Source organism: Bacillus rossius, chromosome 16, assembly GCF_032445375.1.
Source record: "Bacillus rossius redtenbacheri isolate Brsri chromosome 16, Brsri_v3, whole genome shotgun sequence".
Lineage (NCBI taxonomy): Eukaryota > Metazoa > Arthropoda > Insecta > Phasmatodea > Bacillidae > Bacillus > Bacillus rossius.
The window spans coordinates 11,418,209-11,432,617 of NC_086343.1; the positions used below are offsets into that span (position 1 = coordinate 11,418,209).

General features: G+C 39.3%; 1 protein-coding gene across 1 annotated transcript in view; it reads left to right on the top strand.

Moving 5' to 3' along the window:
* The first annotated feature begins 3,551 nt into the window (after positions 1–3,551).
* Positions 3,552–14,409, top strand: part of LOC134540234 (facilitated trehalose transporter Tret1-like) — a 28,744-nt gene continuing 17,886 nt past the window's right edge. Inside the window, exons 1-3 of the mRNA XM_063382849.1 lie at positions 3,552–3,699; positions 9,049–9,401; positions 12,925–13,197. Of these exons, the coding sequence (XP_063238919.1) occupies positions 3,624–3,699; positions 9,049–9,401; positions 12,925–13,197 (702 nt within the window). The 5' untranslated portion in view covers positions 3,552–3,623. The remainder of the gene's footprint in view (positions 3,700–9,048; positions 9,402–12,924; positions 13,198–14,409) is intronic.

The window sequence follows — 14,409 nt, forward strand, 5'->3', positions numbered from 1 at the left end:
ACTTAAGGGTTGATGGAGTTGGCATTACTGTTGTTGTATGTGATAGGTCAGGCTGACCCCGAAAAACATTCCTTTACTGATGGCACATGGTGTCAAAGTTTTCGCCGTTGACGCTACTGCAGCTATCAAGTCCGAGGCATGATTAACATTGTTCTCACTCTTCCACAAACAAAGGCGAAATGTGAGTCACACTGAATACTAGTCACTTATATATCCTCTCCCGAAAGCCACGTGACATTGTGGAGCCAATCGCTTTTCAATTAGATGCTTTACATAATTTCTCTTGCTTTTCAAGATGTTCAGGACAACAAATTGATACACAAGACAAGATGACGAAAGCTACGACAGCTGACGATCTTGTGTTGGATAGTACTGCACTCTAGCGGGTATAAAATAAACCAAGATGTCGGATGCACTCTAGCAGACGAAAACAAAATGGCGGAAATCATGATGGCTGCCATGACGTTATATGTTCTGAAATAAAATATTTCGTAGTGAGTATAGTGGAGATCAGTTGCCTGGTAAATAATGAATGTGGAGGAATGATTAAAACCGAATTAATGCAGATTTTCATCTGCAAAGGGTTCATAAGAAAAAAAAACTTTACAGTCAGTTAGAAATGTTGGTATTAGATTATTCAATAAATTACCATCAGTTCTAAAAAATATGGACCAATATAATTTATTTAAAAATGAATTATTTCTTTATTTATCACAAAAGGCTTTTTATAATATAGATGATTATGAACAGGAGGTAGCTTCGTAATTTTTTTTATGTATGACTTTTCTTTTATATATAATTTATTTTATATATAATATATAATAGGTGCTTATTCATGGAAGAGCGGCTGTTAAATTATATTATTTTAATTTTGTAATGCTTTTAATACTGTTCTTGTACCTGTTTATGTGTTTGTATTTATGTTTATTTGTAATTTTTTTTGACATATTCTATACCATTATTTATTATATATTGAATGAAATAAAAAATCAAATCAAAAATCAAATCATTATTAAATTGCTCTTAGCAATATTGAACCCAGCCATTCAAAGTCCATGACGTAAAAAATACATTTTTTAAATGTTTTAAAATAATTTTTTAATAATTGTTACTATATATATATATATATATATATATATATATATATATATATATATATAGAGTTTGCAGGTAATACACAAATGTTAAGGAAAAAACCGACTTCAAAAACCAATTCCAAAACAAATTAATATGCACTAAAAAGTAAAAAAAATAATTGCGTATTATTCTACAACTTAATAATCAACTTACTTTTTCTACTCATCAATATGTAGGTACGATCTGTGTGTGTACCACGCAAGAAGGTAGGTATAATGTAGTTACAATTATTGTTATTTTTGGAGTCGGTGTCACACTTCAAATCTAACTCAACACATACCTACACCGTCCTTCTTACGGTAAGTATGTGTGTTTAATATTGGCTATATTTTCGTATCACCGTTTGCTACATTATGTTATAGCATAGTGTCGTATTAAAGTTCGTTTGTTTGGTTTAATTAGGTATTATTTATGTAGTTTCAAGGTCTCAGATATTGTCACAGTATATTGTCGTATAAAAGTTATTAGTAAATGGGTTTAATTAGGTATTGGTATTCTGTCACAGTACTCACAGTATATTGTCGTTCGTATAAAAGTTAATTTGGAAAAAAAAAAAATTTCTTTAAGTATTCTCGTATTATTATTGCTAGGAATATTGTAGTGTATCCTTGGCTGACACCGACTACAAAAATAACTAATTGTAACTAAGTACATTATACCTACCTTCTTGCGTGGTAAACACATAGATCGTACCTACATATTGATGAGTAGAAAAAGTAAGTTGAATATTAAGTTGTAGAAGAATACGCAATTATTTTTTTTACTTTTTAGTGCATATTAATTTGTTTTGGAATTTGTTTTTTTAATCGGTTTTTTTTGTTAAAATTTGTGTTTATTTTTTTATTTTTAGTGAAGCTGAAGTATTTGTCTTAACATGGGTAGACCTACTAAACGCGCTGCTCATATGAGACAGCGCCGTTTAAATGAAACAAACTAAGTCTGGGAGAAACGCCTATCTCAACAGAGGAAATCTACATCGAGGACAATTTCAAAAGAGACTTGCGAAGAGCGCAAAAATATACTTTCGAAATTGCGGCTTTACATGAAAAAGTTTTGAACAGGGAAAATATCGAAAAACGAAATCACCGTCTCGGCTTGATCAACGATCGTCTATCCAAAGAGACAGAAGAGCAACGTGCAAACCGTCTCAGCTTGATCCACGTTACGGTAGGGGACAAAAATATCCGGATAGCCTATAAAAGATTCGGCCGAGTATCGTTAATTTGCTCCTAAGAATTGAAGAGTTCCGTTACTTTGTCATGGATTCCATAATCAGAACCTAACCAAACTTTCATCAAACTACCCTTGAAGTACATCCTTTCCAATAAAAAAAGAATCCTCGAAATCGGTTGTCGTGATATTGAGTTATTCGTCCATTTGTCGCGCACATACTTAATGCAAATTTAAGACATATGGTTTTCTAATGGATGTAATTGTCAGAAATTGACCAAATTGAAATGGGACCACACGGAAAGCACCAGCTTTCAAATAAAAAAAAGAATCTTCAAAATCGGTTCACCCAGTCGAAAGTTCTGAGGTAACAAACATAAAAAAAAAAATTACCGACGAATCGAGAACCTCCTCCTTTTTTTGAAGCCGGTTAAAAATGGAATCGAGGTGTCGAATTACACCGAAGATATCATATTTCAGTCACATTACAAGGTTGAGGTCATATAACGTGGCAGCTGTAACGTCACAATACAAGAAGGTGGTCGCTCATTGACCTAATTGTTATGAAAGTTACTATATAGGATTTATGTTATTACACACGTGTCCCGCCATCTTCCTGTGAAAATTTCGTTGCATGATGCGCGCCTGAGTATAATTTGAAATAAATAAAAATATTGGTTGTCTGTAAAGTCGGTTTACGGACGATAGTTTAACGTGACAATGTCATAACATTGATGAAATGATTGCATACTTTCATGAATAAAATTGAATCATTTTTATTTTAGTAATAAAAGAATAAATACTTGAAATTATACTAGTAATCAGATTTTTAAAATGCAAGAATAATTAACCTTTATTGCCGAAGTTGTTGTTGTAATAAGCAATGAAAAACACATTAACTTTTCACTTCACTTTATAACCAGTCGACGAAACAGTTCACGTGTAGATGCAAGTTGTGTGCTGCCGCTGTCTTTCTTCTCCTCGGACGCATAGGCCAATCGATTGGAAGAGAGATAGATGCGGCGCAAGCGTACAATGAGCGTAACGGGACACAGCGTAACGGAACAATGCGCGTAACGGGACACTTTTTTCGTGCGTGCAGCCGGCGTTCATCGATTCATTAGACGTTGTCACGTCAAAAACCGGCAAAAGACTCTTGGGTCTGTTTTGCTCCGGAGGCTCGTAATCTGGGCGCCAAGCCGGCGATGGGCTTTTGTTCCTCCCCGTCAGCGATAGGCAGTCTGTCGCAGGCCGCCGCGGACGCTACCCGAGTAGCGACAGACGGTTTGCCGGTAGCGCGAGCGAGAGAGAGAGAGATGGCGGAGCAGAAGGCGGGGTCGAAGAGAGTGACGCTGCGGCAGACTTACAGGCAGTACCTGGTCGCCTTAGCAGGTACTTTCCCTAGCTCAAACTGTTGGGGACGACATCGCACGATTCGCCCTTGAATGAGCCTAGTCAAGGGGGTGTGTATCTGTCGGCGAGGCGTGATGATAAGCGCGACGCTCGCTGGTGCTTCTAGCGCGGTGTCGCCTCGGAACTGGCGCGCAGTCTTCTACTCACGCATGGGAGCAACCGTTAGATTTGAGCGGTTACCATAACCACTATACGAAGGAGAAATGAAGATAAAGGATGTAATGCAAGTCCCTGGAGTGTTTTCAAGAATCTGCACCGGACGTTACCTGCCTAAAAAAAATTATTCGGAAAGCATGCGTTTCAACCCTTTTACACGCTTATAAAAAATAGTTTAAAAGGAACGTGGACCTCAGCTTATTTTTAAAATGATTTAAAAATAAAAAATCCCTCTGATATCTTGAGCGTGGTTAAAATCACGTGGTTTCTTCTGAAGTGCTGCTTACAGTATGTGTGTCCGGGTAGGCGGGGTTCTTAAGGAATGTCAGCCATTGTTGTTGATCTGCCGCAGTGATGGACGATGGGGAGGAATAGAGGTATGTATCCCCCCCCCTCTTCCCTGAAGTAATGAAAAAAAAGTGAGATCTCTGTGAAGGAAGCTATTTTAGTTGATTCAAGGTGAGCTTACAACACCTGTAATCATTTACATTTTTTACAGTTTACATATCCAATCTACAATCTAAAGTGATACATAGCTACATTGAAATTAACATTTACAAGGAAATAGCTTTGAAAGATAACATTTAGTTTGTAATATTAACAAATATATATATGTACAATTTTGGAATACACTCATCTTTTATAAATTTTAGAATGATTAAAATTTACAAGATCTATACCGTATTGACTTACAACAAATATATCTTTATTATAAACACACATATCCTTAAATACTTTAGAAAACTGAGCGGAACTTATAGCATTTTTATTGCCTCGTACGCGGTGTTAACTATGCAAATGAAAACTCAAATAAACTTATACCGCTGTCACCATCTGCTTTACAAACTTAATATCTGCATTCAGTGGTGGTTTCCCAAAATACCTCTTTCCCTTCCCTTTCTTCAGTACATTCCATGAATACTTTTCAATTGTAGGATGGATGAGATAAAATTAAACTGTCAGGTGATGAACTTGAACGTGCAGTAAACTTTGAATTTTGCCTGAAAATAGTGTCATTTATTTTAAACACGAAAAAAATACTGCCAGGCTCTGTAAGAGTCAATATTATTAGGATATACTTTTCACGGCTAGTGTATCACTGAATGCAACCTTGAAATTTAAGTATCCTTTGGTTAAGACTGCGTCGATAAATGACACAGCCTTGATGATTGAAAACAAAACAATGATTTATAGTACTTTGTGGGGATGTAGGGTCAAATTTTTTCGTACAGTGGATTAAATTCAATTCCGTTACCTCGCCTGTTTCCATGGATTTTATACAAAGTTTATGGTTTAATTGGCTAAGGTTTAGTTTCCATATATATATATTATATATAAGTGAGAATAATACACAAAGTTGATGTTTTTGTCATTTAAATATTTTTTTTACTATCACTGTGATAAAAAAATTAATAATCACCCAGGCCTACATACTCTTTCACGAAGGTAGATAGACCGTTTTTGAATACATTCTGTACTTGTTTTCGTTTCTCTAAACTCAACAGCGAGTTCACTAGAAACGATAACCCATGACGTCACAGAACAATTATTGTAAATCGTAAACGGGGCAAAGGAGGGGAGGGGAGAAAGCACAGACATGGAATCCAAACAGGGTCTCGCGCTGACACTATTACCATTGAATATATATAATATACTTATATATTCAATGCTATTACCACCGACGCATATTGTCATGTTTGCCATACAACTTGTAGACCCCTTTACACTACACAACGTAAATGTAATAAATTCAATTTTTATTAAAACTTTCAAAATTTTCGTAGAATTAGGAAGAGAAAAAAAACATCGTCGACATGTTAGTTCCAGGTTGGCTTGGAATAGTTTTTTTTAAAGAGTTATTTTTAAAATATTCAAGGAGAGGGCTCATGGCACCTCTCTTCTCTGGAGGCTATTCCATGCCCTTCCGTACTTCTGTACCCTAGAAAACAAGACTCACAAGGTATGATCCATGCCCTTCCGTTCTTCTGTACCAAAGAGAACAAGACTCACTAGGCATGATCCATTTCCTTCCGTTCTTCTGTACCAAAGAGAACAAGACTCACAAGGTATGATCCATGCCCTTCCGTTCTTCTGTACCAAAGAGAACAAGACTCACTAGGCATGATCCATTTCCTTCCGTTCTTCTGTACCAAAGAGAACAAGAGTCACTAGGGATGATCCATTCCCTTCCGTTCTTCTGTACCAAAGAGAACAAGAGTCACTAGGGGTATTCTTTCGTGAAGGCAAGAGGAACCGTTCAAGATTTGAAAAATCATCAAAAAAATTGTTACCAGTAGTTAGACATAAATACCTCTGAAGAAGGAAACGTAAGACATCTCACACTATGATTCAGTAAGTAAGCTTATGCTTGTAATTTGTTCATCTTTATTTGACACGATGCTTACGATTTTGATGAATCCACAGTATTTAGGTGCTCTAGTATACGAAATTTATTAAATGGCATTATTAACTTGATATCCGACTATGTTTTTTTTGGACTGTATTTTTTATTAGAGTTGAAACGGCTAAAAGGCGTTTTTATTCCAGGCGTGAAACAACCGGTACAGATCCTTGCAAGCCCTTCGCCTTCATTTCTGGGCCAAATGATGTCAGGGTCACTGCTCAAGGGGTACCAGTGTGATGTGGGAGATCGGGGAAGGCGCCAGCAGTGCTGATAAAAGTCTAAAGGGCTCAGGACACCGCCAACTGTCTGGTCAGCTGAGTGAAGTTACAGGGCTGAGGCGGTGACTATGCTGGGTTGGTGGCCCCAGCCGCTGGTCGTTGCCGAAGCTCTAATACCCTCCCGATCAAACAGGGAGCGATCCCTAACAGTTCGGTTTTTAAATGAGAAGCCCAAGATGTACATCAAGTTCTGTCCCTGCCCGAACACGCCCGAATATTCACCTTCGGCCAATCTCGGGATTTGTTTTATTTTTGCGCAGTAAAAAATGAATTCAAATATTGAAAGTGGTCGGTTAGGTCAGCTACATTAAAACACTTCAAAACACTATGGACGGTTAGTTAGGTTAGTATAGCTACATTAAAAAAAACAGAGAAATATAAATATATATATATGTAAATGAACCTGAGGTTGGCAGAAGGTGAATATTCGGGCGTGTTCGGGCAGGGACAGAACTTGATGTACATCTTAGGCTTCCCTTTTTAAATAAGCTCTGGAATGTATATAAATCGAACTGGAAGTTTCTCCCACCCTACCCTGATAGGGCGCACATGTGGGAGTGTCACGGTTGTCCCGTGGACGACGGGAAGACCGCGCGAGCGATGGAGGGGGGGGGGGGGGGGTCCTAGAGGAAGTGCCTGTCAGGGAGTGTGCGGGGGACGCACCACAACGCCGAAATGCCAAAATTGACCACAACGCCGACAGCTAGAAAACTGCTGTGTACCACAACGCCAAATTACCAGAACGTCGAAATACTCTAACGCCGAAAAATATCACTGCAGGACTGCCACAAAGGTTAGGTTAGGTTAGGTTAGACTAGGTTAGGTTGTACTAGGTTAGGTTGTACTAGGTAAGGTTGTACTAAGTTAGGTTGGACTAGGTTAGGTTAGACTAGGTTAGGTTAGACTAGGTTAGGTTAGACTAGGTTAGGTTGTACTAGGTTAGGTTGTACTAGGTTAGGTTGTACTAGGTTAGGTTGTACTAGGTTAGGTTGTACTAGGTTAGGTTGTACTAGGTTAGGTTATACTAGGTTAGGTTATACTAGGTTAGGTTATACTAGGTTAGGTTATACTAGGTTAGGTTATACTAGGTTAGGTTATACTAGGTTAGGTTATACTAGGTTAGGTTATACTAGGTTAGGTTATACTAGGTTAGGTTGGACTAGGTTAGGTTGGACTAGGTTAGGTTGGACTAGGTTAGGTTGGACTAGGTTAGGTTGGACTAGGTTAGGTTAGGTTAGGCTAGGATAGGCTAGGCTAGGATAGGCTAGGCTAGGATAGGCTAGGCTAGGATAGGCTAGGCTAGAATAGGCTAGGCTATAATAGGCTAGGTTAGAATAGGCTAGGCTAGAATATGCTAGGTTAAGTTAGATTAGGTTATATTACGCTAGGTTAGGTAACGTTAGGTTTTTATTGTGGTATTTCGGCGTTAAGGTACATTTAAGAAACACACACAAATGCATTCGGTTGTTATTTCGGCGTTGTGGTACACGGCAGTTTTCTAGCTGTCCGCGTTGCGGTCAATTTTGACATTAGGCGTTAAGGTGGGTTTACGATTGAAAATTAAGAATTAAGAATTAAGAATTAAGACTTAGTCGTGTACTTACCATATGACTATGTAAACTAGTGGAATGGTTTATGATTGTCGTGTGTGAATTTGGACGGGTCATGTGCAAACCACATGATGACAAAGACTTAACAGAAATGGTTATATTTTACATTTTTCGTTAAGACCAATCACAACAAACCGGAACCTTTCAGCCGGAAGGTTTATGCCTTGGTATTGTACCGAGCGAGGCGGTAATTTTTGGTTTAGAATTCGTATATTTGTAATTTGTAACCATCATCCATTTCGAAAAATAGATAGGTATCCCATTTGCCAATAACATATTTCCAACCTGCTTCTCCGTTTCGAACAATGGCCGACCATGTGTTTTGTGCTGTGATTGGTTTGGAATTGACGACTTCCATGTAGATCATAAACTGGAAAATGTAGTTTTGACTTGAATCGTGTGCTCGATGTTAACTAATAATTTCTTAAGGAAATCAATCGTAAACCCAGCTTTACGGTATTTCGGCGCTGTGTTGTAACTTTGAATATACATACTGTATAGAAGTCGCGAGTGGATAGGATTTACTCTACGTTTTTCAGAAGGGTATGATGAGCAGCTTGGGAACTTCACCGCTGCAGTGCGCTGCCGTAACGCCCTGTATCGTCTAAGTTGTTATTTACACGTTAGAGCGCAGCACTGTCGCCCGCTGTCATTCCCCGCACCCCCCAATCCATCATTCACCGCAGCTCCAGTTCGTTCCACAGGAGGGGGAAGGGGTGTTTGAAGAGTTCGACACTTGTCCGCTAGGGACCACCACAAGTCGATGGCCCTAGAGATGGTGGCGATTGCGGCGGTGAATTAACCAACTAACTCAAAACCGTATTAGAAATTTTAACCTGGGTTGTACCGACCCGAGCGCGCGCGCCCCCCATGTGCGCAGGCAACCTGGCCACGCTGAGCCTGGGCTGCGCGCTGGCCTGGCCGTCTCCCACCCTGCCCCAGCTGCGCGCAGACCCCTCCCCCAGGCTCAACCTGACGGCCGCCCAGGCCTCCTGGGTGGGCTCGCTGACTCAGTTCGCGGGAGCCGCCGGACCGCTGCCCGCCGCCCTCGCAGTGGCCCGGCTGGGCTGCCGCCCCACCTTCCTGCTCGTGGGGGCGGTGTTCGCGCTGGGCTGGGCGCTGACGGGGGCGGCGCGCGCCGCCTCCACCCTGCTGGTCGCCAGGTTCCTCATGGGCGCCGGCTTCGGAGCCGTGCTGGTGCTGGTGCCCGCCTACTGCGGCGAGATTGCCCAGGTACCTACACTACATTCATCGCTCAAGGGGATTGGTGCGCGGCAAAACTCGCTTTAGCTTGGCTGCCAAAATCTGATCTAATTGTAAAAAAAAATATATATATTTTTTTATTCATCATTTTTGTATCATTTTTAACTATGTGATATGCTAGGGAAATTAGTGTACCATTAAAATATAAAGAACATATTCGAGTTGTTCTTAACAGAAGCAAGTTATAAAAAAATAATATGCTTAGATTTCAAAAATCTCTTTAGTTATAAACAAGGTTGTCTTCATTGGTCTGTAGCTCTTAATACTGAAATTATGTACTAAATTTACGGCATTTTTACCAGAGGGTAGGAATGTGATGTTCGGGCGTAGGCAGGCTCTGCGATCACAAACCCTTTTTACCACAGTATGGATACAGCACCCCGCTACGATACACTAGACCTAAAAACCACTGGCTTAGAGACAGACATTATTTACAGGGCTTACACGATAACGATATGTAATAATTATATCATTAATAGCGCGTTACTGACGCGTTATCTAGGACTACACAAAATGCACGTGAATCGTACGTACGAACATTCGAGGTAATTCGTTACAAAAATATATGGAAAAACTTTAACAATTCAGTGAATACGTAGGAGTTAAATAAAATAATATTTTTGAAATCGTAATTTGAAGTATAAAGCGAAAATGTTTTTATCGGTAATTCATATTTAATTACACAAAGAAAACCGTCATATCTGAAGAAAATTAGTATCAGAACTTATTACTGAAATGCCAATGTATGGTTTAAGTATGTTGATTTTTTTTTATTGAATATCCATGCTATCCCTCAAACACGTATAATTTGCTACCTAAGCGGAACCACGCTGGTTGCATGATAATTTGCATAAAACAGTTGAGTTGGTTTTTGAAAGGCTACAGATTAGTAAAGAGCAACCAGTTATGTAAACTGTAGTATAATTACTTTATGCTCATAAATGTGAGGTATGACGCGGCCTCAAATCAAGCACACAAACTTCTCCAAATGAATGTGACGCGTTTTAATATTAAGGCAGTTTTTATTCCTAAGTACGCTGTTAATAAATGGAAGTTGTGTTCAAGAGGGAGGGACCACGAGCCCCCTTCCATTCTCCCTAAAGCCAGAACATTTGGACAGCACGTTAAAAATTATATTTATCCCAAGTTATTTCATTTTTTAAAAATATTAATGCACCTCATTTACAAGTTTAAATTTAAAATATAGTTCGATTTATCGCTACTGAATATTGCATAATTTTAGAATAGCCTTTTTTTAAAATACTCATTACTACAATCATGGACGTGTGGATTTGCATGTCATAAGTGGTATAATTTACCCCTAAGATTTTCAGGTTAAGAAAAAGCTCTTAAGGGTCCTCAGCTAGATTAAAGTACTGTTTATGGCAACATATTTTTAAAAACATTCCGGGGGAGAACCACTGCCCCTCCCTCTCAAGAAACTTTCATATAAAAAATATGATCATACTTTTCTCATTGCGCTCCTCGTTACGCCTAAGATTACAATGGGTGTTTTGTAAGTAAGACTATAATAGCGACGATACATTCATTGCCAACAGCGATATGTTTAGTTTAATTCTATTTCAATACAAACACACACACAACAAATACATCAAAAATGAATGTTTTGAATAAATAACTGAAAACAATTATGTAATTAGTCATTAAGTTGTTTTATGTAGGCATGTACGTTTGAACTCTTTCAAATGAAATATTATTTCTGGTTTTACTGAAATAAGCAATCGAAGTAGCTAGTCCATGAGTCATTTATAAATATACATACATATATATCATTATTTGAATGAATAATTTAACTGAGAAACACCCTTAATTTCTTGCGAAGTTCTTCAAAACAAAAATAGGCTTATAAAAATTTTTGTTAGAATTCCCGAGTACTTATGCTATTGTCACCCCCACCCCCCTGCTTAAAGGTTGACCAGGGGGTAAGTTCCATAATGGTAGTTTTCCAGTATGGTTCTTTTGCGCACCCCCATTAAGAAGTGGTTTAGAGCCAACCTTCCCCCTTTCAGATTCATGTAGGCTATTTAACGGAATAATTGATTAATTATTGACTTTTACCAAACGTGTTGTGTTGTCAAACGTTATAAATCATCATATAAACTAAGTGTTTTTAAAGACTTCCAAACCTTTTTTTTTTAAAAGTAAGCATTCACGTAGGCTTTCGTGGTGAAACAGGAATAAAGGTCGAAAAATTTACGACGTCTAGAAATATAAGCATACTGAAAATAAAATAATTTTAACACCATTTGAAAAACAAGGCTTGCACAAAAATGTAAAATATATATATATATATATATCGGATACGTATAATAAGCTTTCTGTGGTGCGATTGATTGAACCGCTGAATCATGTGATTTTAAAGCATACTTGATAACGTAGACATCTAAACTGTAGCAAGGCAGTTTATCTCAGTAATATTTAACAAAATACATCATGCTTTAATATTTATTTATTTTTAGTCATAAGGAGTAAAAATTTTTTTTTAAAGGTTTTAACATTTTTGTTGAAAAAATTTCCGTTTCGTGATAATTTTGCTAAAGATCTTTCGTGGAAGATTTTGTTAAAGATTATGGATTATTCTTTTACAATCCTGCTATCAGGCGTATTAGGTTTTGCTTTTGATACTTCAATTAATTTAATTTTTGGCAAAATTTATTTTCATATTTTTAAACTATATAACGAAAACCAACAGACGAGAGCGGCTGTGACGAGTCGCGTCATCTCGGGCCGACCTGACGCCCGAACAATCCAGAAGGGCGGCGTCAATTCACGCTCCTCCGCGCGGCGGCTACGCGGAATTCCCAAAGACGCTCAGCGATAGATAACAGCGCGGGAACGGGGAGAAGGTTTACGACGACCCTTGTAATCCGGCAAGGCACGCGTGGCATGCCTTACGTCATTGGATGACGCGTGACGTCAGTGGCCGTGCAGGGCCGCCAGCTATCTCCGAACCTGGCATCGTGGTCTGGTCTCCCACTGTCGTAATCTTTTTGATGAATTTCAACAGGATGGGCAGTATTTTAATGAAATTCCTTTTCGAAAATCAGGTCCAAAGCCGGGGTTCAGTACTTTTTTTAAGTCTCTTTTTGTCGGAGCTGTTTCATTATACATTTGAAAATTTCGCTTTGCGAATCGACGTAGCTGCTCCGGTAGCGAATTCTAGCGGCGGGTGCGGAAACTATACGCTGGATTCACATCAAGGAATGTATTTGGAAACACAATTTGGGTGTATTTATTACGTCCGGCGTGATCTGAAACATGAGAAAAACACAAATTCGCACACTATCAAGTACGGAAAAAGACTCGCTCACATTTATTTTAATTTTTGATTTAATTTTTGCTGTCGCATCGCCAGTCTAACTGTTGCGATTCCAGCATTACCGTATCTTTCAGGAACTAGTTGCAAGTTCGACAAGTCACTTGACGGGGGGGTTGTGACGGGGAACTGGGTTTCTCTTCCCCCCGGGTGCAGGACGAGATCCGCGGCCGCCTGGGCTCCTTCCTGCGCATGCAGCTGTCCCTGGGCTACCTGTTCGCCTACTCCGTGGGGCCGTACGTGTCGTACCTGGCGCTGGTGTTGGCGAGCGCATGCTTCCCTGCTGCGCTGCTGGTCGCCGCCGTGTTCCTGCCCGAGTCGCCCTACCGCCTGGTGGCCTTCGGGCGGCTCGACGAGGCCCGCGAGGTGCTCTGTTGGCTGCGCCGCTGCGACGACTACGAGGCGCGGCGCCAACTGCAGCTGGTCCAGGTAACACCACGGAGCTGCTCGCATTTGTTTACGTTAAGGGGGGGGGGGGGGGAGAGAGAGAGAGAGAGAGAGAGAGAGAGAGAGAGAGAGAGAGAGAGAGAGGTGTTCCAGATGTTTATTCATTTAAAAAAAAAAAAAAAAGCAGTCACGTGTACTGTCGACAGAAGTGAAAAACTTAAAAAAAAAAAAAAAAAAAAAAAAACTTTTGTTTTCAAATGTGATATATGACATCATTTCTAAGTCAAATGTACGCGAGAAAATTATTCTGGTCTTATATATCACTAGCACGTCGGTGACGCGAACTCACACAAGATTTTGCCCATCCAAAAATTCGCTCAACGCGGTTAAAGAAGTTTTCACTTAAAAAAAAAAAAAAAAAAACCGCTTAGGTAACTCTTTGCATGTTTTGGATTCAAACGACCAATACGCATTGTGCTGTAAAGTGGTTGATTCAGATCCAGATTATTTATTCACACACTGGACAATGCTTAGGTTACGCGTCCCAGCCGTACAACGGTCTTCCACGCACACTTCCTTCTATACTATACAACCATAATTAATACATATACAGCAGAAAAGGGTTTTGCGTAATAACAATTGTATGTAATTCCAACATCCTAAATATACAACAGAAGCTTGATGTCTTGTTTGGTAATAATTTTTTGACGTGACGTCTAATAAATCGATGAACGCCGGCTGCACGCACGAAAAAGTGTCTCGTAACGCACATTGTCCCACTACGATGTGTCCCGTTACGCTATTGTACGCTTGCGCCGCATCTATCTCTCTTCCACTCGATTGGAACAACCATCGATTTGACTTTTCAATCATGTTTTCGTCGTTTGAATGATTAATATTATGTAATTTAACGATCGTCCACCGATTTTCAGCACAATCGGTACGGTTATTTAAAAGTAATCTTGAATTTTCCAATACGTTTTTGTATGAACAATGGTTTTTTACAGTTACACATAATAATTCAAATTACACCCGGGATCTTTTGCACAATGTTTTAAAAAATATTGTAACTCATTATAAATACGGTATTTTTGGGATGCGTATTTGTTATAAAATCTAATTAGAAAAACAAAATAATATTATTCCCCTACGGTGTTGCCATCTACGGTGACGGACGCGAACCGAACGAATCGCGCTATCTAGCCGCTTCCGCGGCAACCAGGCAACCAGGCACTTCTCCTTTGTTTATCGAGA